Here is a 24,160-nt window from a genome sequence, read left to right on the forward strand (position 1 = left end):
AGTATCATTATATTAATGGTAAATTTCTTAGAGGTAATGATGGTGTTTTAGCTATGTAAGGGAATCTTTGTTCCTAGGAGACACATGCTCAAGTATTCAGAGGTTAAGTGTCATGTTTATAAAAACCTTTAAACGATTTAGCTCATGAAGAGGAGGGGAGGGAAGAATAAAGCAGACAGTTCGGAATGCTAACCATTGGTTAATCTAGATGAGGCATACAGTGCTCATTATACTACTCTGAGTTCATAATTTTAAATATGTCTAAAAGTTGATGAGGTTTTATCAAAAGGACAGAGAAGTCAGCTTGAAGAGGTCCCACAAGCTCAAAGGTATAATGAAAAAGAGCATGAAGGATGAGCATGCAAAGGATAACTGTAGTGATCTAAATAATTCAATCAGATTTTAAAAATCAAGGAAAATTCATGAGTCCATACTACTCGTTAGAAAATAGAAAGCCAGAGCTTGTATTTGAGGTGGAGTTTGGCCAATTTTTGGTCATTACACTTTGACTTACTCTGAAGATTGGTGACTGAAGGGAAAAACATAAGTTTTTAATCTTCCCTTTTTAGTAGGAACTGTATTATAGGGTCACCAACTTTCCCTCTTGAACTGGAGCTATAATCACAGAAATATAGCAGCTAATAAAGAAGGAATGATGGAAATTAGAAAGGTGTCACTGATAACCCTCTAAGAAATTAAAAGATGCAGGCAAGGATTATCAACTGGTGTTAAGACTATTCACTAGGAACATGGTTAATAGGGAACCAGACATTTGTACAGTGCCAAAGTAACAACACAGTTTCTTTTCTACTAAGAAGGAGAAAAATATAATAGCCCAATGATGATTATCACTCAACCCTAGTATTCAATCTTACCATGACTAAATGTAAGTTCAGAGAGATGCATCCCCCCTGATACAATATGAGATGTACACCATCTATGATACAACCTAGTCAATAGTGTTTAAATTGCTTCACTAAGTCTCTACCTCCAAATGTATAGCAAACAGGGATAAAGGGAACAAGTTAAACTATAATGCATATAACCAAGTGAACCAAACCTAGGAAAAATATTCTGCAGGTCAAGTCACTTCAACAAATTAATTCATGAACAACAGCAATAAAATGAAAATTTAAAAAAAATTTTATTGATCCAGTCCAACTCTTGAGTTTTCAGCAGATGAGAGACTGAAGGCGCCACCCACCCCACCCCCCACCCCAGGAAAGTGCCTTGCTTAAAATTAAAAGCAACAATACCGAGAACTCAGGTTTCCACCTACATCCAAACTTTTCCTATCATACTGGCTAACTACTTATCTGACAAGGATATGTAAAACACTAAGCAAATGGAGAAATATGCAGCATGATTAAAGGAAGAGCAAAAGTCTGGGGCTGGAGCTCAGGAATAATTTTACCTGGACAGGTCCAGGCTGTGAGGCACTCTGGCCAGGTCATTAACCAGTCCCTTCTTCAGGAAGAGTCGAATAATGTTGTTCATGCCGTTGTGTTGGGTCTTGGCTGTTGCACTGCTGTAGAAGCTGGAGGTGGAGGGGCAGGACTCCATGATAGTACTGATGATACACATCACTGCCTGAAGTCTGGGAGAGAAGTTCGACATCTCTTTCACGGGAACACTGCCAATTTTTAGGCCATGTCTTCACTAACCTGACTCAGATAACCCTCTTCCCTTTATGTTTCCGTCTGGAAGTAACATCTAATCAGGTAAGAACTCACTCCCTGGGCGGAGGCACTGTTCACTTTCTTCAAACATAATTTAAAAAAGTAAAGTTGAATAACCTCCTCCACTTTTTGCTTGAAGACCCTAGTAATATAATGAAAACATACATTTTTTTCCCCTCTAAGTCATTTACCTACTTCCTCCAAGTGTCATCAGTCCTTTGGGTGTTTTGCAGCACTAGAACTATCTGAGAACCAGAGAATGTACAGTGCCAGTATGACCAGAACTCTTGTTCAAATGCAAGGAATTTCATGGGCCAAGAATGGAGTTAGGGGATGCTATTGGTTATCAGCACTAAAGTCAGGCATGGATTTTACCTGGCATGTTTCTCTGTACTCTCAGCCATAGCCAGTGCCCTTCCCAGGGCTGCTTTTACTTCATTCACAAGGGCCACCTGGGCATCTGTGCCACTCCCTGAGGCAGCCAAGCTTGCGAGGAACAGGCGGGCCAGCGCAGGTGTGTCCTTGTCTTCTGCATTCTGGGTATGCGGGAGAAGGTGGTCCAAGACAAAAGCTAGCACACTGCAGTCCTGAAAAGTCATTAATCATGACATTTATTCACAAGCATGATTATGCCATACTATTTGCACATCAACAAGGTGCATGCACACAGAACTGATCCTCACTCAGTTAATGATTATCAGGCCCACTTTATAGATGAAAAAAACAAAGCTTAAAGGTGCAAGCTAAGTGAGTAACAAATATAGGTTTTTTTTTTTTTTACTCATCTCTTTTTCTTTTCTCCATTTATTTTTATTAGTTGGAGGCTAATTACTTTACAATATTGGAGGGGGTATTGGGATGGGGAATACAAATATAGGTTTTATGCTTCTAAATTCTGTTCATTTCTCACAAGTTTACATATCTTCATCAATATGAGGCCCAAAGAAACATGGCTTGCACAAAGAACTTAAGTCAGTGGTGATGATTCAAGCCTTGATTCCTAATTCAATGCTACAATTACTCCACAGTTTCTAATAACTTGTAGTACTGAAACCTACAATGTGCCCAGGATCCTGAGCTAGAAATTGGCACATGATGAGAAACACACAGCACAATCACAGATATGGATATGCAGAAATATTTAATACAGGGTTACCTAAAATAGCAAAAAAGGTCCAATAATAGGGGAGAAAATTGAGTCAGACTCCCCAACCTCTAAAAATGATTTCTGACCTGGTAATTCTGTATCTTAGAAACTTAGCTCTGTTGTCATTCAAGTAGATTTTGGATCAAAACACACTGGCAATTTTGGAACCAGATACAAATGATGGTTGCACAACACTGAATGCACTAAATCCCAACAACTGTATACTTTAAAATGCTTAGTTTTATGTGCATTTTACCTCAATTTAAAAAATGCATTGATGAATTCTAGGCGCTGTGAAATTCGATAAGGTGACTCTGGTTAAGACAGAACTACTAGAGATAAAAAAAATTCCCAGTAGTGAATAAAACACAAAGTTAAAACAATTTTCTGAATAAAAGTGTGACATTATCTGTAAAAACTGGAATAAAAGCCTTGCAATTTGGGCGACAATTCCTGAGTGGAATCATGTATTTGTGACTGAGTGGAAGGAATATGGATTTGAAACCAGAGATCTGGGCTCTAATCCTAGTCCTGCTACTCTGCAGTGTGGCCTTGAGCAAGTTATTGACTCCTCTGAGCCTTCTCTTTTTTCTCTTAAGGAGAGCAATACTAACAACCTTGCAGTGCTGAGGTTAGGATTATCAATAGTTATCTGTAAAGCACCTATGAGTATCCAGCACCAGTAAGTAGGTCCCTTGACACATATTAAATTGCACAAATTTGCAATTAAATGTCTTATTCCACAAGTATGCTATTATTATAACAACAACTGGCATAAGCTTTGAAATAGATGTCTAATGTATATTTAATACACATACTCCATAAAGGACTTATATCCAGAATATATAAAGAATTCAGAAGAAAGTAAGAATAAGACTTGGACACTTCACAAAAGAGAATATAGCCAAGAAAGACAGGAAATTTTAACCACAATACAATACCAGTATGAACCTATTAGAATAGTTAAAATGAAAAACAGGAATACCAAGTACGGGCAAGGAGGTGAAATAATCCAAACACCCATAGGCTGTGCTGGTGATTATATAAATTGACATGACTGCTCTGGAAAACTTGACACCTGTTGCTAAAGCTTAACAGACCACCAGCAATTCTACTCCTACGCATATACCATCCAACAGAAAATATATGAATTCATGTATTAATTTATAACACATACACAAAAATCAATGAACTTACGTTCACCAAGACATGTATTAGAGTTGATTATAGCAGTACTACTTTTTAATACTTCTAAAAGGAAAACTAGCCAAATGTCTATAAGCACTAAAATGGATAAGAAGATTGTGTTACATTCATATAATGAAATTCTATACAGCAATGAAAATCAACTACAACTACACATAAAGATGAATCTTGCAAACACATTAAGCAACAGAAGCCAGATATAGGAGGACATACTATAAGATTCCACTTATATAAAGTACAAAATCAATTTATGAACATAAAATAATGGTGACTTTATGGAAGTTTAAAGGGGAAGGGGAGATGTGCAAAGATGTGCATGGGGTAGCTTTTGTGGGGCAGCTTTTGTGGGGTTTTTAATATTTTATTTGAGTGGTACTCATCCAAGAAAAACTAATTGGTGAATCACTTAGGAGTTGTGTATTTTTGTATGAATTTTAAAGCTTGGATTAAGATAAAAATAGCTTAAAAATGGAAGCTGCTTTCAGATTCTTTGTCTGCAACATGATTGCCTTTGTTCTACTCACACCCTTTACTGCTTACTAACCATAAAATAACTATGTAACTGCCAAAAGAAGGTCTCCTTTGTGAAAAACCCTCCTTGGGTACCCCTCTTACATATATGGGAACATGACATGGTTTCTTAAAGTGCCCTTTCACTTGAAAAATACAACCTGAAGATAATTCTGTATCAGGACATATAAAATATGACTTCATTCTTTCTCATGCTCTACTGATGAACATTTAGGCTTTTATATTCTATTTATTACCAATACTGTTACCACATCAGGTGTCTTTGCTCAGGTGTGAATACATCTGGAAGATAAACACCAATATTGTGTATTTCATTTATTCTCCTGTCTCCTAGATACCTTTACGTAGGTGACCCACAGATACCTCTCATATTCCACATTTTCTCTTTGAACCATTTCCTCTTCTAATGAAAGATAAAAAAAAACATAAAACAAGAAACATCTCTTGAGTTCTTGATTTCACCTTTACCCTCCAAATTCAATCTCATCCATTTCTACTGTTAAAATCTCTCTTCAACTCATTCATTTCCCCCTCTAACTTCATCAAGATCCTCCTATATTACCCTAGGTTACTATATTAGCAGTCCTGACTGGTCTGACTACAACCTTGCCTTTTGCAGTCTAATGCAGACCAAGTGATTTTCTACAAAACAAAGTAATAAACTGTATCAGCTCATTCCTTGGCAAGTGAGCCTGATGGCTCCGTCATGGAAAAAAAGGCGAGCTCATTAACATGCCTTAAGAGGCCTCTGCCTCTCACCACTGGGCTAGCATGCATGGATTCCTAGCAAAGTATCCAACACATAGCAGGCATCCAAATGATGCAAATATAAAATATTAAGCAAAAATTAGAAATATTACCTCTTTGATCAGCTCAGACTGGCCCACAGTGTAGCTGTAGTTGGCAATCAGGGTAGCAATACCAACATAGGATCTCACCAACTCTGCCAGAAGCCGAAGAATAGTGGAGGTGGGCATTAAAGGTTTGCTGCCCTTGCCTTTCTGCTTGCCTTCCTCAGAGGCCCGGTCCCCTTCTTTATCTTTCTTCCCATCCCGAGATTCCTCCGGAGTTGACACTGTTGAAAAAGAGCCAAACACTGGTTCAATTCCACACAGGAATATTGGCAAAATCAAGTCATCAGTGGAAAGGATATCACTTCAGGCCACTAGTGCAAATTGAATGTCCTCCTCCTACTGCAGTAGAAGGACAGATAACTAAGATGTTCAGGTTTCAGATGTAATCTGTGGATACAGTATGTTCACACATCTTCTGCTATTTCCCTCCTCTTATAATGTTCCAGAAATACAACAGTGCATGTTACCCTCACCAGACAAAATTCTTTAAGTGCAGGGAACCAATCTGATTTATTTTGGTGTCTCGTATAGTCCAACACGGCTTCCCTGGTGGCTCAGTGGTAAGGAATCCACCTGCCGATGCAGGAGACATGGGTTTGATCCCTGGGTCAGGAAGATCCCCTGGAGAAGGAAATGGCAACCCACTCTAGTATTCTTGCCTGGAGAATCCCATGGGCAGAGAAGCCTGGTGGGCTATAGTCCACGGGGTTGCAAAGAGAGTCAGACATGACTGAGCGACTAAACAAAAACACAGTCTGTCACAGTAGGCAGTGATGTTTCCCTTGAATGATACTACCATCATCCATACTATATACTACATACGAGCAGTAAGTCCAACAAAATGAACTAACCAATATTTTATTAATTACTAGCCTTTTATACTTATCTCCATGGACTAGTCTGGTATTAAGGACAACATCTTAACTTGGATTTCAAAGCTCTTTCCTGTCAAGAAGCAGCAGCTCTTGAACTGTCTCATCCACAGGACATTTCTCTTAATTCTTGGCAAGTAGCCAATGGGCTCTGTTGAAACTGATAGAAAGTAAGAATCCACCACGCAAATGTTATAGCTAGAAGAGTGTCACTGGCACGAAGGTTCTATAAGTATTAGTGGAAGCTACCAAAAGAAATATATGCAGAGGTTTCAAGAAGAGAACCAAAGGATGTTACCACAGCAACCACTACTGGGTTGGTTAAGTTACAGTTCAGTTGGCTTTATTTATTCATTGTATTTCCTTCTGAACTGCAGTGCCACACAAAATTATATCAGTTACAGGAGTATAATACAGTGATTCACAATTTTTAATGGCTATACCTCATTTGTAGTTATTATAAAATATTGGCTATATTCCTAAATATATCCTCGTAGTTTAGTTTATACCTAATAGTTTGAATTTCTTAATCCCCTACCGCTATACTGCCCCTGCCTAATTCTCCCCACTGGTAATCACTAGTCTGTTCTCTGTATGTTAATATGCTTCTTTTGTTATATTCACTGGTTTTATTTTTTAGATTCTATGTAAAGGTGATGTCATACAATATTTGTATTTGTATTTATCTTATTTCACTTAGCATAAGCCCTCCCAATTCCATCCATGTTGCTGCAAATGGCAAACTTTCATTCTTTTTTATGGTCAGTTCCATTAATTTTAGCATATAATGAGGGGTGGGTACAGGGCCAGGGTGCCATACTATGAAATGGAATACAGCTCAATTAGAAAACAGGCATGGGTGAAACGTTGATAAGGAGAGCTGGCCTGAGCCCTTTGGGTCCAGGGTTTTTGATTTACCTGGCTCTGCTCATTAATGGATGCTCCTTAATAACACTGTTGTGCTGCACCAGCTCTCACTGGGGCATTCAAATGGCAGTCTTCTAAAGACCCTATAGAAAGCATTGTAATTTCTGGAGCTGGTAGCAATGGTAAGAAATGAGGCCTACAGTCCTGAGCTCTCAGGAGATCTGCATGTATTTCTGCATTCCTGAAGAGTATAAAGACTTAATCTGGTCTCAGATAACTGGGATGGACCTTTTGTTTACAGAATGCTGAGCTCACCCCCGACAAAGTTCACTTAGGCAAGTAAACATGCCAATTATGCCTGTATTCCTCTACTGCCTGTCCAGGACACCCAGTTTCTTCAAGTTGTCCTCTCAATGAATAAGAACAAAAGAGAAAAGTGAACCCATTACCTTCTCCTTGGGATGCCCCAGATGTGGAAGTCTCAGTGGAGGAACCATCTGCAGCAAAGACCTGACTCTATGGAAGAAGAAAACCCCTGAGCCATTATTAATTTCAAAGACAATTGTCCCCAAGTGGCAGGACTCCTTTTCAGGGTACTGGCTGTAAATGTTATTGACTCTATCTTTTAACCACCTTTCCCATCTATATACTATAACTTGTGGGAAGGTATCATTATAAACAGCCACTAGAAGATTGGCAGAAAAGAGAACAGAGGAAGATGAGAATGAAAAATGAATTAAAGAAACATTTCTAATCCAAGGAGAAAAAAGAAAATCCCAGGGACAACCCAATCTTCACTTTTAGGAAATAGATAATTTATAGATACATCAAAATTAACACCTTTGAAATATTCTTGGCATAACCCTTTATCCCATAATAGGTACCAAAAAGAAGGAAAATCGAAGGTTGGAACTGACTTACATTAATGGAAAATCCTGACTGTGTATCAAAGTCACTGCTCTGACGGGTAAGTGACCGGTATTGCTGGTATACATCATCACCCATGTCTTGCAGGAGCTGGCCAACCTCTTGAGTCATACCCCCTGGTTTAGGATCAGATTTGTCTGCTAGAAAAACAAAAACAAAACTTTTCAGACTGTGCAATGTTAATGCCCTTCTGGTAGCTTGGTCAATTTTGCTTCAAGTTGCTACAACTGTTTACATAGTAATATTGCTAGGCTTTGATTTAAGAATGAGAAATGTAGAGAGAGCAAGATTGAAAGCCTCATTCTATCAATAGTTTTGTGATCATAGCCAATTTAGTCTCCTCACTGTCCTTAGCTGTCACTAAGCTTAAATGAACATACCTGACACTATGCCTAGTACAGTGGGAAGTCAATAAATGGCTACTATAAATAGCTAGATTATTACTTTTTAGGGGGGAGGAGAGTTCAGGAGGTGGGTAAAGGTTTTCCAATTGTGGGAAAAGCAAGAAGCTTTATAAGGATCAGAGTGCTGTATAAATGAAAAGCACTCAAGTAAAGACTCAGATTTTCTTGACTTGCTAAATGCACTATTCACTAATTTTTGGCAATTCTGTGGGACCTATCAAATAAATATGTCCTGAATAAAATCCAGAAGTATCTGACTGGAATAGAACCTTGGGTTCCAAGCAATTCATTTATCACTTTCCCAATACTTAAAAGCACCACCTTAACTAAGGACAAAAGATAGGGATGGTGGTTTCAAAGGTCAGGAAGCCTAGCTACACCTTGTAATATTGGGCAACAAAGATGTTTTGTTTATGAGAACATTAGCGATAACTTGGTATTTTATTGTCAACCTGCTCATAAGATGCTATTATCTCCTTTTTAATCTTTTTTCACTCTTGCCTGTATGGGATGTGGTCTTATACAAAAGATTTGGGCAATCTCCTTATCCTTATCATTCATTTTTGTTCTTGTTCAATCGCCATTCATGCCCAACTCTGCAACCCCATGGTCTGCAGCACGTCAGGTTTCTCTGTCCTTCACTATCTTCCAGTTTGCTCAAACTCATGTCCATTAAGTTGATGATGCCATCCAACCATCTCATCCTCTGTCGCCCCCTTTTCCTCCTGCCTTCAATCTTTCCCAGCACCAGGGTCTTTTCCAATGAGTCGGCTCTTCACATCAGATGGCTGAAGTATTGGAGCTTCAGCTTCAGCATCAGTCCTGCCAATGAATATTCAGGGTTGATTTCCTTTAGGATTGACTGATTTGATCTCCTTGCTGTCCAAGTGGCTTTCAAGAGTCTTCTACAACACGCAGTTCAAAAGCATTGATTCTTCGGTGCTCAGCCTTCTTTATGGTCCAACTCTCACATCCACACATGACTACTGGAAAGCCATAGTTTTGACTATATGGACCTTTGTCAGCATTTTATCATTCCTTGGTCATATCCTTTGTCAGACTGTTATCATTCATACTGTATAACTATTAACTTCTTTAGAGAAGGGGGCTATGTATCTTATTCATCTTGATTCCTAGAGCATGGGGAAATAGTTGAGTGCTCACTAAGCCATGGGTTGGTTAAAGTGACCTAACCAAAGTGCCAGCCTCCTCAGGTGGGCTAGTTACATACCTTCCTCTGGAGCATGGTATGCAGCCAGGGCATTTAGCATGTCATAGATTACTTCCTTGATAGTATCAGGAATGACAGGCAGAGGTGAGGGCTTCAAAGGGGTTGTTTTCACCAGCTGTACAGCATTCGGGCCTTTAATTCTGAGATTCTCAAACTCATCATCTGAAGCTAAGTCAAAGTGAGACAGAGAAAAATCAGTCCATAATGAACAGGTACCTACATCTGGTAACTGATAAAGACTAAAAAGTGGAGGGTCACTTCCAAACAATGTTCAAGGAGTCTACTTAGAAAAGCTGGCTTTTACCTTCCCTAAATCCCATAGGATTTAACACAGCAGTATCAAATAGTAAAAAAAAGAATACAGGATTTGGATTTGGGGACATTAGGTTTTAAAATCAAGTTCTGTGAAAGGATCTTGGCCAAATTATTTCAATAAACCTCAATTTTCTCATTCTTGAAAATTTAGGGATTAAAAGAGATCACGCATGAGAAATGCCGAGCACAGGCAGGGCCAGGCTGGGGCTCCCAAAATAATCAGTCCCTTTCCTAACTTTTAATTTAAAAAACAAACCAAAAAACCCCCAAACAGAAAAGTTGAAAGGTTAGTACAAAAACATCCATATATATATACTTTTCATCTAGAATCACCATTTTCCATTCCTAAATATGTCTACCTGAATCTAAGGATCAAGGATATTCTCCTACACAGCCAGAATACAATAATACTCAAGAAATTTAACACAGATACAATTATATTATCTTTTACACAGTAAATATTCTAATTTCTCCAAATCTCCTTTATCTAGAGTCAGCATCCCATTAAGGTTGCTGGTTTCTCTCATTTCTTTTTATCTAGGAGATCCTTGTATTTCCCCCCGCTTTTTGACATTAATATTTTGGAAAAGAGTCTAGGCCAGTTGTTTTATGGAATGTCTCAAATTTGTACCTATCTAATTTTTCCCTCATAATTTCAGTTCAAATATTTTTGGCAAGAATATACTGATGATACCGCATACTTCCTACTGCATAAGTCACATGTCCACTACTTATCCCTCAATTATCATTCTACCTGCAAACCATTCACTCCATTTGTAATCCCTGTTGTCACATCAAGCTAAATTCTTTGAAGGCAAGGACTAGACTGAATGAGTTCTTGGCATCTCTGGCAGGAATTACTACAGGGCAAAGACCAGAGAAGCTACTAAATTACCTCTGAATTGACCCATTTGATCAACAAGCCAATGTTCCAATGCCTGCCTACGGAAGTTTTCCAAGCTACAGGCTTCCTCACAGAAAATTTTTTGAGTTATACTAAGCCACAGACCTCAATGTCTCAAAGGTCAGAGAAGGGTAAACTTACCAGTTCCTGAGCCGCGAGGCGCTGGAAGGGCAATGCGGATACAGCAGTTGGCCACTTCTGTGAAAATGTCTGGGTTGCGGCATGCAGCTGGTCCAAGGACACGAAGGATGTAGTTGATCTCCCGAGAGCCGAGGCTGCCAGATACAACACCAGAGGTAGTGCTACCAGCTCCACTTGTAGCTGCTGAGCGAACAACCTAGTAAAGAGGAGGACACTCCTGATTAAAGACCACTTTCTAAAACAAAACTGCAGTCCAGGAAGTTACCAAGGATTAAAATACCAACCAAGCTCTCCCTCAAGACAGTGGATGAAAGTCTTTTGATCTTTGGGAGGAAGATACACTTGGGTCTTTTGAATTTTAGTCCTTCACAATTCAAAAAAATATGGCTTATGAAAAAGTTACAACATTCAGCATACCCCCCAAATCATCAACTATTAGACTAGATGATATGCAATCCTTATACAAACTGGGAAACATATCTAGATCACTGATCATTCCTCTAAATTAAAGCTCCCAAATTTAAATGCCAGTTCTGAGTCTTCCCACATGCTGTCCCAATTTTAAATCAGAATAGTTCAAACTCTAAAAATATGTAATACTGACACCCACTTTGTATAAGAACAAAACTAAAGTTTCAAAGTCAATCATCAGTCTTGGATAATGACAGCCAGGAGTATAGGTTTCTTGAACTAAAATTTGTTAGTAAGGGACTAGGACACCTCCCACCAAGTTCATGTTTTAAAGATCATTCCCTGTAGGATTACTTCACCCAAGAGCCTATTTTCCAAACACTGTGTTTTCGGGTTGTAAAAGTACAGCTGACCCTTGAATAACAGGTCTGAACTGGATAGGTCCACTTATACGCAGATTTTTTTCCAACAGTAAACACTACAGCCATACCCTTCAGTTTAGCCTAATAACCTCCATTATCTTGCCTGTCAGGCTCCAAATCGTAAAATAACTCTCATTCTTTAAATACAGAAAAGTACAATTCCACTATGTGCCATTGTTTATTTATTCTGTCCTTTGTAGGGCATTGGATGTCTAGTCTTGGTATTACAAGCAGTTCTACAGTGAACATTCTTGTATATGTACCTTGGCATACTTGACTTTAGTTATCAGATAAATTCTTGGCCACAGAATTTCTAGGTCAAAGAGTATCTTAAACTGACAATACCAAATTACCCTCCAATGTGGTTGTATCAATTTCCACTCCTGCAAAAAGTAAGAGTATGCCTAGTTCTCCACTCCTGTACCTGCAGTGGATATTATCAAGTATTTACATTTTGCCACTTGATACATTAAAATTGCCACTGATATTCCTTTGTTCCCTATACCCCCAAATAAAATTTCCTTTAAGTTTAGAAAGTTTTCTGTTATCCAACAAGAACCTGTATTTTTTCCCCTAGCATTTAAAAAAATTGTTTAAGCTTTAAACATTTTAAAAGTGTTTTTAAGTCAGAATACTGTCTGTGTATATAGTTGTTTCTTCTCTGCTGGGCTGTCTCCTAACATTGGATCAATGTACATGCTGTCTTTAACAGCCCTCCTTCTTTTGGCTTTGCTCCTATCAGGTGAAATCAAATAAGCTGGCTGAGGAAGAATTATCTGAAGAATGTGAGATATATACTCACATACACAAAGAAGTATGAAGTGGCACCAAAATAATTTATAACTTTTGATCAAATTTCTAGGCATTTATAAGGAAAATAATCATAAATATAACAAAGCTATGCACAAAAATGTGAATAGCAACACTACATATAAATGTGGGAAACAATGTTCCAAGAGAGGAAACTGGTAGAGAAGTTCAGTAACATTCACCTGATGACTGCTGACAAAGAACTAGCAGAGGAAAGAAGAGTCTGTAAAAGTATGGTGGAGAAAAAGCCTTACTAGTAAGATGGTAGCCCCTAATCCTTCTATTGTAGTCTTAAGTTGATGTCATAGAGGTTTTTATTTTTGTAATTACTTTCTTCTATTGCTTTATGTGTTTCCTAAAATTAACATATAAACCTCAGTTTTTATGTGCACAATGTGTATTTGTAAAAAGCTTTTCCTAGTCAATGCTTGAATATTGTGGGGGTTAGGGGCACCAGCCCTCCATACTGTTGAAAATCCATGTATAACTTATAGATGGCTCTCCATATCTGAGGTTCTGTATCTGCGAATTCAACCAACTGACTGTAGTAGTACTTTAGTGTTTACTATTGGAAAAAAATCTTTATGTAAGTGGACCCGTGCAGTTCAAACTTGTTATTCAAGGATAAACTTTATTTTTACAATTCCCAAAACACAATGGTTGGAAAATAGGCTCTTAGGTGAAGAGGATTTTCTGGATAAGAGCTATCACTATAGTAATTTAGGGGTAAAAAATCCTATTTTCTAGTACTTTTTAAATGTCACTCAATGGGATTATCTACCATATCTAAGCAAGCACCTGAGGACACAGCTGGGAAATTTTGTTGGGCAGAGCATATCTATAACACATAGCTGTATACCCGAAGAAGAACCAGAAGTCAATCTGTTCTGAGACCAAAGAGAACAAAGTATGATATAAACCTAAACCAGCATCGGATACCAAAGTCTCACCTTTTCCATGGTATGGCGCAGGGTGCAGGGGTCCTCAATGATGTGTCTTAAGAGAAGGGTGACCAGGGGAGTAAACCCATTGAAGCCTGAACTCTGGGTCAAATTTAAGATCATGCGAGTACTCTTCAGCTCTGCAAACATCATGGCATATTTGTGGTCTCGGGTGAGCCTCAGGCATAGGCGAAGGGTAGCATGCAAAGTGTCTGGATCCACAGGGACGCCTAGCATGCTCACACAGGCCCGGATTAAAACAGTCACCATATCCTCTGTCAGGCCCTGGATCAAGATCTCCCCAATTTTTGTTTCTTCCAGGCTTGTCTCCTTTTCAGTATTTGTACTGTCTAGGGCCAAAGGGGTATCTACAAATGGGAAAAGTTAAGTGTTCAGACAGTTAACTTGACATTTCCTTCCTTCCTCTCCCTTTGAAGTAACCAAACACTTGGGTCCTACTAAAACAAATATACCAAACACCAATTCAAAGACCAGATGAAAAAGCATATAAAAAGGAAAACTATGTATCTTTAAGTAATCAAGCAATCTGAAGCGTTAAGAAATCACTCATCATGAAACTGGTCAGAATTTAAGCCATAAAGGCACATTAGCTTTATTGTAAGACCCTCCTTGAAAGATTCAAAACTGAAAGTCCATACCACTGGTTTTATTTTCTTTACGTTTGATATCCATTTCTTTGCTTTCTTCCAGTGTCTTCTCTAGTTCCTGTCCATTGCTGTTTTTAGAATTTTTATTCAATCGTGGTACCCTCAGGAGTGTCAGCATCACAGGACGCCGGTTCCCTGTTTCCTCATTAACCTAGGAATTCAAGCAGACAAAAATATCTCTACAGAAAAAAGAACTGTAAGGGGAAATGGGGGAATTGGTACTCAGTGGCAAAATGCTGTAACAGGAAGGAATTTTGGCAATTTATCCCATCCCTATCATTTACAGAAAGAAAGTCTGAAGGTCCTAAGAAAGAAAATGGCATACACAAGGCCCTACAGCAAGTTATGAAACTTTCCAGTAGAGCAGACCCCATATCCCAACAACTCCCTAATCCTTGACTGAACACTTAAATTGATTTCCAGGTGGGACAGTATCAAATTGCCAAGACTCCTGGCCTAAAATATAGCTTTAGAAAGACTCAGTTCTCTAAAAACTATACCCCATTTAGTAATGGTGAAAGTGAAAGAAAGTGAAAGAAAGTGAAGTCACTCAGTCGTGTCTGACTCTTTGTGACCCCATGGACTGTAGCCTACCAGGCTCCTCTGTCCGTGGGATTTTCCAGGCAAGAATACTGAGTGGGTTGCCATTTCCTTCTCCAGGGGATCTTACTGACCCAGGGATCGAACCCAGGTCTCCGCATTGTAGGCAGACGCTTTACCGTCTGAGCTACCAGGGAAGCCCATTACTATTAGTAATGGTAATACTGTCCTCATAACATGTCAGGACTGCTGGTTCTGGAAGAAGCAAATGGAAAGGCATACTTAACACATTCCTCTCCTTCAATCAAGTTTACAGCATCGAGTGAGCATGTACCTGTACCATTGTAGTGAACTGGACAGTGTATCTTCTTCGGCCTGCAGTGAAACGCACACTGGTCTCTCCAGATTTCCAGGCAGAATCAATAGTGCTGTTGTTGCTTGCACTGTAACTACACCAACGTCCAGAGCGGTCATCAAACCAGCGCCAGTTGTTGTTGTTAGATTGTAGGTACTAAATACAAGAGCACAAAGTTTTACTCTATTTCCTTATAATGTTGACTATTAGAAGAAACTGTAATTTCATTAGTGTTCATTGCTAAAGCTAACCCAGGAAAAGGAAATATACTGGACATTTATTATACTTTGCAAACCAAGAGAGAAGTTTTCATATACCTTATCCCTCACATCCCTGAGCCTCTCCATAGGCACAAAACACTCTCTACTCTTATCCTATGATCCTTTCCTTTTGTTTCCAACTATTTTCCACAAAAGGTAAACATTATTTTAATGTACTGGAACAAAAGTTCTGTTTCTGAGAAGGTACTGAGATGATGTAGCATATATAATTTTTATATAAGGAGCACTTGCTTCTGGAGGAACTGTTGCACACTCAGCCCTTCACATAACAGAAGAGCCACTCCTCCTCTGGAGACAGCACACTTCTTTAACATTCACTTCCAGGGTAAATTCTTGGACCTTTTGGCAAGCAGCTCCATAAAAAAAACTAAATTCTAACTTCCAATTCAGAAGAGAAATCTAATTATCAAGATCCCTCAAGAGATTTATGCCTTGATGAGAGAGCTTTGTATTTTTTTTAATACCACTATCCCATATTCTCTTCTGGTCTATTCTTGTTTCAAGAAGCTCAGCTGTTTGGCTTACCATATACACGGTATATAAAACATATCCCGTTTTATGTACCTTAGTCATTTGGGCTCTCCTCTTTGAGGAAATGGCTGTTTTCTCATAGAAATCAATCAAGAGCAACACTGGAGTGATCCACCTAAAAGAGAAGAAATGATTTACTCTGGGCAAACCAGAAACCTCTGCAACATGGGAAAATTTATCTTGATTTTGAGGTACCGCACAATTTTCAAACCATATAAGGTATCCAAGATTCATCCCATGCATGCCCCAGGAAACTACATGATTCAAGTCCTAAACTTGAGGGCCCAAAGGTCCAGAGAAATAGAAATGAAACCGGGAGAGATACAGGGTCACTCACTTTGGGGTCTGGACCTCCTTTTGTTCCTTGGCGGCCTGTAGGCAGGGCTGAACCACTTCCAAGAGTTTGATTAGGACATTAAGGATGCCACTAGATTCAACCACCCAAGCACAAGGTAGCTTCAATTCCTGATTGATTAATCAAAGAGAAAACAAATACCAACTTCTACTCAGTTTCAAGGATTAATATGGTATAAAACAAAACAGTGAACACTAATAGAATTGGTTGAATTCAAATTCCACTTCCATCACTTACCAGTGTGATATGAGATATATTATTATTTAAATTCTCTAGGCCTTAGTTTCCTCTTGGGTCAAAGGGAATAATAATATTTATATATCCAGGTTAATTGCAATATACAGTGCCAACACAGTGTACATCAGTATGTGCTTACTATGGAAACTATCACTAGTATGATTAATACCATTAAGAATTGTCATCTAGGCTAGCTTAAAAGCTTCTGATTTACAGAGAACCTTTATAATCATCCAGGGAAGATGGAATAATTAAACACAGCAATAAAGTTAATCATTCCTCTTACAGGGGCTACATAAAGCATTATTGATGTAATAGGAAATCACTAGGAATAATTTAAATAAATGGCCAACAATAGGTGATACTAGGGGACATTGAAAAGATGGAATAATATATACATGACATGGTAAATACTCATAATATAATACTTGAAGGAACACAAAACTTTCTAAACATTCTGATCCTGACTGTTTAAGCATATAGGAAAAAAGACCAGAAGAGACTGTCATTTGTGATTTTTTCAAAAAAAAGGGGGGGGGCTCATGAGTAATTTCTCTTTATATTATAATGTTATTGGCGACCCCCAGCATTCAGAACTTTGCAATCTTTCCCACAAGTATCTATTCACAAGCATTATATAATAAGAATCACCACTTCTATTATAAAGGAAAGCCCCAAGACTGTAGACATAAAGTATGACACATATTGGACTTAATTCCAATATGCTATGAAGGGTTTACTCCATTAAATCCAGGTTTTACCATTAAACATGATAAGCTAAAAATGAAGAGTCACTTGTTCAAGGTTAGTTGCCTCCTAATTCCTATGTTGGTTGGAACAAGAACATCTTTACCTCAAATAATCTGCTGACTGACCAGGTCAGAAAGACAAGTCAGATTCTATCTGACACCTATTACCAAATTCCATATCCTACACCCCACTGCTAGTTAAGATTTCCTCAGAGAAGCCAAAAGAAATCCACAACTTATGGTCATTCTAAGTACCTTCTTCTAATTACACCCCACCCCCTAGTCCTCTAAGACCCAATTCAATTAATTAACATTTGTTCTGAGAAGCACTTCTCTTATTATCCATAAGTGATGTATACTGACCTCCCTGAACTCAAGATTATTACCATTCATGAGCACAGAATGCTGTGTTTTATACTTAATTATGTGCATTAGTGGGCTTCCCAGGTGATGCTGGTGGTAAAGAACCTGCCTGCCAATGCAGGAGACATAAGAGACACGGGTTTGATCCCTGGGTTGGGAAGAGTCCCCTGGAGGAGGGCATGGCAACTCACTCCAGTATTCTTGCCTGGAGAATCTCTTGGACAGAGGAGCCTGGCGGGCTACAGTCATAGGGTTGCAAAGAGTTGGACATGACTGAGTGACAGCACACACGCACACGTGCATTACAGCCTATCAGAGAAACTGTAGGCTCATGAAATGCAGACATGTCCTACACTTCTCTATACCTTCTTCAATGTCTCAAATGGTAGGTGTTTGATGATTCTTTGATGAATGAATAACAGGGACCAAAAGGTCTAAATCTTACCTCAAAAAGCAGTGTTAAAAGCAAGATTCTAGTGGCCAAATTAGAGGCCTGGGGTAGAGTGGCCATCTGACTGATCCACTCTGATACAGTTTTTGTGTCACTTGTTGTCAGGGGAAGAGCAGCTTTGATCAATACATCAGCAGCTTCCCACACCTAGAAAAGCAGGAAAGGAGCCAAGTCAAATAACTGTAGATAGAGTATGATGAGGTTTGTCAAAACATCCTCAACCTTGTAAAATACTCCCTCCACCTCTAACACATTTGCTGAAAGAAACTGGGTAAATATTAACATACTTACCATAGGCATTTCGTGTCCGTATCAAAAGAAGATGTATGTTATTAAAGAAACACATCTAAAAATTATTTTCTTAAGACTAACAACATTACAAGAAGTCTAAATTCTAAGTTTAAAATATGAGTATTTAAAACATTTCTGGTGCACATATATAGTCAACTCTACAAAGGTTCTACCCACTTTAAATCTTTCATTATACCTGCTTCAGAATTATCATGAAAAACAAAAAAACCAAACCAAAACAAAACCTCAGCATGTTAGAAACATTGGTCACGCTTTAGTATGCATGTTGAAAATCTCTTGTAATGAATTTTATATAATTGCTCCTTTCTATTAAGGTTTGTTTTCTTAAAATCACTTCTATAAGCTCTTGATATAAAGATAACTAAAGATTGGTCATATCGTGTGGGGAAGAAAAAGCTTTATCCAGTTTGCCTTTTACTCTTGTGATGTTTCCATACACTAAAATTATGTTTAAATATATCAGTTTTTAATTTCTTCCTGTCTCTCAACTTAAAAAATGTGTAAAATAAGATTCCAATGATTTAAATACATAAATCATAAAAAGAGTAAAGGAAATATAACCAAAATGTTAACCGGCTATGTGGGTTTATTTCTTATTCTATTTCAACAACTAGCATACATTAATTTCATAACGAGAAAAACACTGCTTAAAAAAGACAAACAACAGGTCACAACTACTGATCAGAATGGGGACTCATCTGTCAAAAGATTATTACATAGGAGGAGAGGGAAAAACATTTCGTTAGTTAGTTCAGGGGGCCTAATATGGCTCAAGAGTGAGAGACATTTCTGACATTTTAGATGAATCAAAGAAGTGATACATACAAAGAGAGAGCTTTGTTTTTTCCTTTCAAAGAGTTTCTGGCCCCTGGAGAACTTACCTGATTGACTACTTGCTTCAGAATCATGTCTCGATAGTCTGCTCCATTTCGTTTGATTGCTGTCATGATCAGATCACACACTCGGTATACAGTGTCTGGCAACTCATCAAGAAGGTGAAAGCAGCCTGGCAACATTGTATCTGTGAAAGTGTGGAGCTCATCTTGCTCCAATGGATCAGCATCCTGGAACTTCTCTAGACATTTAGCCTCTTCCTCTTCCTGCTTTTCTCGAGCTTTCCGTTCCTCCTCTTCCTTTCGGCAAGCAACTTCCTAGAGGCAGGGAAGGAAGAGTGAGAGGATATGGGACAGTTGAAGGAAGAAAGTGAAGAGACTCTAATAATGTATCTGCCCTACCACATAAATATTCTATACCTTCTCCTCAATCAGGTGGTACATTCATTAGGTGTGGCAATGAGTATAAAGGCAGCTATACAGGCTAAGGTAAGATAGCAGGACACCTTCAATCCTCAAAGTGCTGGAAACTTATTTGCATCATTTGACATCACCTCCCACAGAAATCATTTGTAGGCAATTGTCCTGCATTCTCTGCAGGTAGTAATTATTACCTAGATTCCAAGGTAATAAAGACAGCCAAGTTTGGCCTAATGAGCACTACCAAGTACATTTTGGGCCTCTTATCTGACAATAATATTAATGCTTCATCTGTTTCATATAAAGCTTCAGGTCAATGTAATGTAGACTATTGATGGCAAGGTTGGGATGAATGAGTACTCCCATGTCTTTGTTTAGACTTTATTTCCACCAATTACCCAACAGTACTAGCAGAATGTTCATTGAAACACTAAGATTACTGTGTCAGACCCTCTTGGAAGCCCCATTTCCTAGTTACCTCAGGTGACTCTGCCCTTTGATCCATTGGGATATCCTGTCCCAGAGACATGGCAATCGCTCTCATCATCTGGTCCTCTTCAGACATACTCAGATCCTAAAGAGCAACAAAAGAAAATCTAGCAATTACACATACCCCAACTCATAAGGAATCAGACATCCTGGGCTCAAACTTCAGAGGACAGAGAGGGCTCTGAATGCTGCTCTGTAGAATCAAATTCAATTAGGCTTACCTGGTCACCACGAGAACAAGAGGGAAAAACCACAACGAAATTAAATAGGAAAGGATCGTCAATGTGACCACCTATTTGGCATTTCAGAAGAGAGCCTCTCTCTCCTATTACTTTCTGCCTATGGATAATTTAAAGAGTTCTTCTGCAAAGTCCAGTAAAATCTGCCTGACTAAGAGATAGAAAGCTTCTGCTCCTTATATTCTAGAGCTAGCATGTAAAGAAAATATTAGCATGGAGAAGTAAAGCACATTAGCAGCTGTACCAACACCCTGAGAGATCAGAGCCCCTGAGCCAACTCACCCGAACAACTCCTCCCATGATCGGGGGAGGGTGGGTTAGAAGGTACTCTGTGGCCTGCTCCATGGTGCTGGTGTTCAACAGGGCCTCCATGGCATGTTCCCTTGTGAAGCCCATGTCCATGAGCTACAAAAAGAATGCAGGATCTCAAAGAACCATGGTAAGAGAGAAATCCAAACACATTGTAAAAAAAAAAAAAAGAGGAATCCTTTTAAGATGGAAACAAGTTTTTCTAACTTCATATGAACTGAGAATATTTATAAAGCTAAGTCAGTTAGATAACAAGAATGATCCTTCTGCATGGTGCTTCCATACCATTTAAACAGAGCTACACAATGAGGCGAGGAGTCAAAGTGATTCCCAATTTCATCCTTCAAGACAATTCAGCTAGATGGTTATTTTCCTTAGCAAGATTATTCTAAGACTGAGACACACACAGAAGCAAAACTTGGTCCCACTTTTCTTGAAGACAGACTGGCAACAGAACAAGAGCCTGAAAAACTGACCCAGGAAACCTACAACTAGGAAATAATCATGAGATGCATAGAAAGATTTGTAGAGAATGAAGCTATACACCACAGCTTTACACCACCAAATATTAAAAAAATCAACATATCCAGCAATAAAAGAATGACTAAGAAGTAAAAAAAGACCCATTTTCTTAAAGACAGCAGTATAAGTCTACGTTCTGTATGATACTGCTAGGTAAAAATTAGGCACAGAATTAAGTGATGAAAAAAAGGATACAATGAAGAAAAAAAAAAGGATACAATGATTATCTTGTGTGGCAACATTATGAATACTTTAGAAAGTATTTTGGTATATTTTTAAGTTTTCTTAAAGTGAACACTTAACTACTGTAATAAAAATGTGGCATGTACATACAGAAGACATTTGAACAGGACTCTAGATATAATGCTGCTTGAGACTGAAATGTCAGGTTCATAAGGTGCACCCCTCCCCCACTTCTAGCCTCCAACTATTTTAAATTTAAAAAATGAAAACAGTTTTGTAGGTGAGTAAGGTTTACAAAAGCTCTTATTGGAAAATAAATTTGGGTCACAATGTCCCTTCTCTTTACAGATCCATCAGAAAGTAGCTGAGGATGGTTTGCCTCCAAAGAACATGGCAGCCACAGTCTACTGAGAATACGTAAAAGAATTCCAATACTAAACAACATGCTTGGGAGGACACAGATCTTTTACCTATCAGGAGTACTGAAACAACACTTCAGCTTTCTCGGGAGAAAAAGAGTAAGAAAGAGAGCAAATTTAAACTTATCTCCTAACAGGACTGGGCATTTAGAAACTTAGAAATCCCACAGACTGTATACTCTCAGGTGCAAAGTCTGGGCCCTGGAGTGTGAGGTCAGAATCCCACCTGTTGTAGTTGTTGCTGGTTGACTTGAGGTTCTCGGCGAGAGCCACCTTCTTCTTGTCCTGTATCCTCTTCTCCTCGAGATCCCTCCTTTTCTTTGCTCAGTCTCTCTCGAATCACAGGTTCTCCTCGGAGGATATGGCACAGGATGGCTAGCATGGACTCAGCCATTCGCCCACCATACACTTTCAAGGGTTTCCGGTTCCACAGGTTCTTGATGCAAGTAAAGGCTGCCTGTAAGTCATTTGAAAAGCTATGTGAAGACCATTTTGTCTCAATTCAAAACCCCAGGAAAAATAAGTCAAAGATCTATGAGACAGTCCTTCCACAATCAATGCCAACAACAAAATTTCAGGCAGTACTGCGGGGGTCCAAGGAAGCACAGAGAGGGGGCATTAAACCCAACCTGCAAGTTGCCATCTGGAGTTTACAGTTCAAAGGTTTACATCACAGAAAATTATCAAGTGGTCTGCAATCCATTCTGCAAGGCAGCCTTATCTGGGAGTAGGATCCAGTGGTTCTCCACCAGTCAAACTATTTCACTAAGGAGGACAAAAGAGAGTGGGAGCTACCTAGTTGGCATGAGAAATTACTCCTGGTTTTAGAATGCTGAATACTCACCTTCTGAGTTACCACAAGGAAGCGGAGGGCACTGAACTGTGGAAAGTTCTGAACACCTCCAGGCAATTTGGCAGGCAGTGAATGCGGAGATTCAAGCACCGTGGTGGGATTTACCATCTTCTCCACCAGCATTAGCCAGGCATCTAGGAATTCTCCTGTGCCATCAGGTAAGTCTGAATGTTCTAATCCCTCAGCAACAGGAACTTTTCCTCCCATAGACAGAGCCCAATTGAATGTTCTAAATTCAAATAAGAGAAAATGTGAAGATGGAATATTAGTATTTTAGATTGGGGGTGGGGGTAGAAAGACAGGGACACATTCAAAAGCTTCCCAGTTCCTCTTCTTGGAGATACTGCTTCTAGTCTGTCCAACATTTATTAGCTTTACCCTTTTCAAAAAATTGTAGTATAGTTGATTTACAATGTTATGTTTCTAGTATACAGCAACATGATTCAGTTATACATGTATTCTTTTTCATATTCTTTTCCACTATCAATTATTACAAGACACTGAATATAGTGCTTTATCTTTTATTTGTGTTTTTTTCCATCCTTATTGATATATTATTGACATATAACATATGTAAGTTTAAGGTGGACAAAGTGATAATTTGTTACACATATTTAGGGTGAAATTAATACCATTTCCAGCTTTATTTTTAAAGCTACAACAAATAAAAAAAAACCAAAGTGAAACTTAGAATATTCTGACCAAACACAGCAGAAAAATTATCATATTCAAAGAAACAATAGGAAAGGACAAGTCTATTAGAAAAATATGTACAAGACAATGCAATCCAAATGAACAAAAACAGAGACTGTTACAAAACAGCCCAAGGACAGGCTGAATCCTACCCTCCAGGAAGATGGAGATAATACAACGAGTTCCTAAACCATGAAAAGGTACAACCAATGGCTGTCTCTATGTATCTCATCATCACAGGACAGGTGGTTTAGAAAGTTGTGGGCTGTTGAGGCAAACAGAAAAGACCAAACTCCAAACAATGCTTCTCTGAAAAGCAACATGATTCTTACTCAAAAAGGGCATTGTGGCCTCCAGAGCAGAGAAATTTCTGCAGCATGAGGTGGTAGGGATACTTCCTCTCATCAAACAGCATTGGGGATGTAAAACCAACTGAACAGATGAAGAAGGTCAGCCTGGAAGAGGGAAAAAGCAAAAACTTAACCTTCTCTAGGGCAGCCAGAGAAACAATGGGAAATTCAAGTAGAAGCCAAGAGTAAAATTTAACACTGCACTGAAGTGACTGACTGACTAGAATGCAGGTGGGTGACTAGTTTGGATATTAAAATTTCTAAGGCAAAAAAGGGTGACAGTTTCCACCTACTACTAAACACAAGGTTACTGAAATGCAGGCTGATTATAAATACTTTTAAAAAC

At 38.7% G+C, this 24,160-nt stretch overlaps 1 protein-coding gene across 14 annotated transcripts in view; it reads right to left on the bottom strand.

Moving 5' to 3' along the window:
• The window catches only part of HUWE1 (HECT, UBA and WWE domain containing E3 ubiquitin protein ligase 1), a 154,951-nt gene that overhangs the window by 29,436 nt on the left and 101,355 nt on the right, over nt 1-24,160 (bottom strand). For 12 of the 14 annotated variants that reach the window (XM_070462819.1, XM_070462818.1, XM_070462820.1 and 9 more), the window contains 19 exons: nt 23,797-23,919; nt 22,763-23,000; nt 22,145-22,375; nt 20,768-20,890; nt 20,236-20,331; nt 19,386-19,655; nt 18,187-18,339; nt 16,375-16,502; nt 16,071-16,152; nt 15,205-15,381; nt 14,322-14,481; nt 13,672-14,030; nt 11,079-11,274; nt 9,719-9,886; nt 8,078-8,223; nt 7,606-7,672; nt 5,424-5,638; nt 2,055-2,266; nt 1,415-1,597 (listed from right to left, as the gene is read on the bottom strand). In XM_070462819.1, the coding sequence (XP_070318920.1) occupies nt 1,415-1,597; nt 2,055-2,266; nt 5,424-5,638; nt 7,606-7,672; nt 8,078-8,223; nt 9,719-9,886; nt 11,079-11,274; nt 13,672-14,030; nt 14,322-14,481; nt 15,205-15,381; nt 16,071-16,152; nt 16,375-16,502; nt 18,187-18,339; nt 19,386-19,655; nt 20,236-20,331; nt 20,768-20,890; nt 22,145-22,375; nt 22,763-23,000; nt 23,797-23,919 (3,327 nt within the window). The remainder of the gene's footprint in view (nt 1-1,414; nt 1,598-2,054; nt 2,267-5,423; nt 5,639-7,605; nt 7,673-8,077; nt 8,224-9,718; nt 9,887-11,078; nt 11,275-13,671; nt 14,031-14,321; nt 14,482-15,204; nt 15,382-16,070; nt 16,153-16,374; nt 16,503-18,186; nt 18,340-19,385; nt 19,656-20,235; nt 20,332-20,767; nt 20,891-22,144; nt 22,376-22,762; nt 23,001-23,796; nt 23,920-24,160) is intronic. The other 2 variants (XM_070462822.1, XM_070462827.1) reach the window with 2 other exon arrangements.

This window comes from Odocoileus virginianus, unplaced genomic scaffold, assembly GCF_023699985.2.
Source record: "Odocoileus virginianus isolate 20LAN1187 ecotype Illinois unplaced genomic scaffold, Ovbor_1.2 Unplaced_Scaffold_14, whole genome shotgun sequence".
Classification (NCBI taxonomy): Eukaryota; Metazoa; Chordata; class Mammalia; order Artiodactyla; family Cervidae; genus Odocoileus; species Odocoileus virginianus.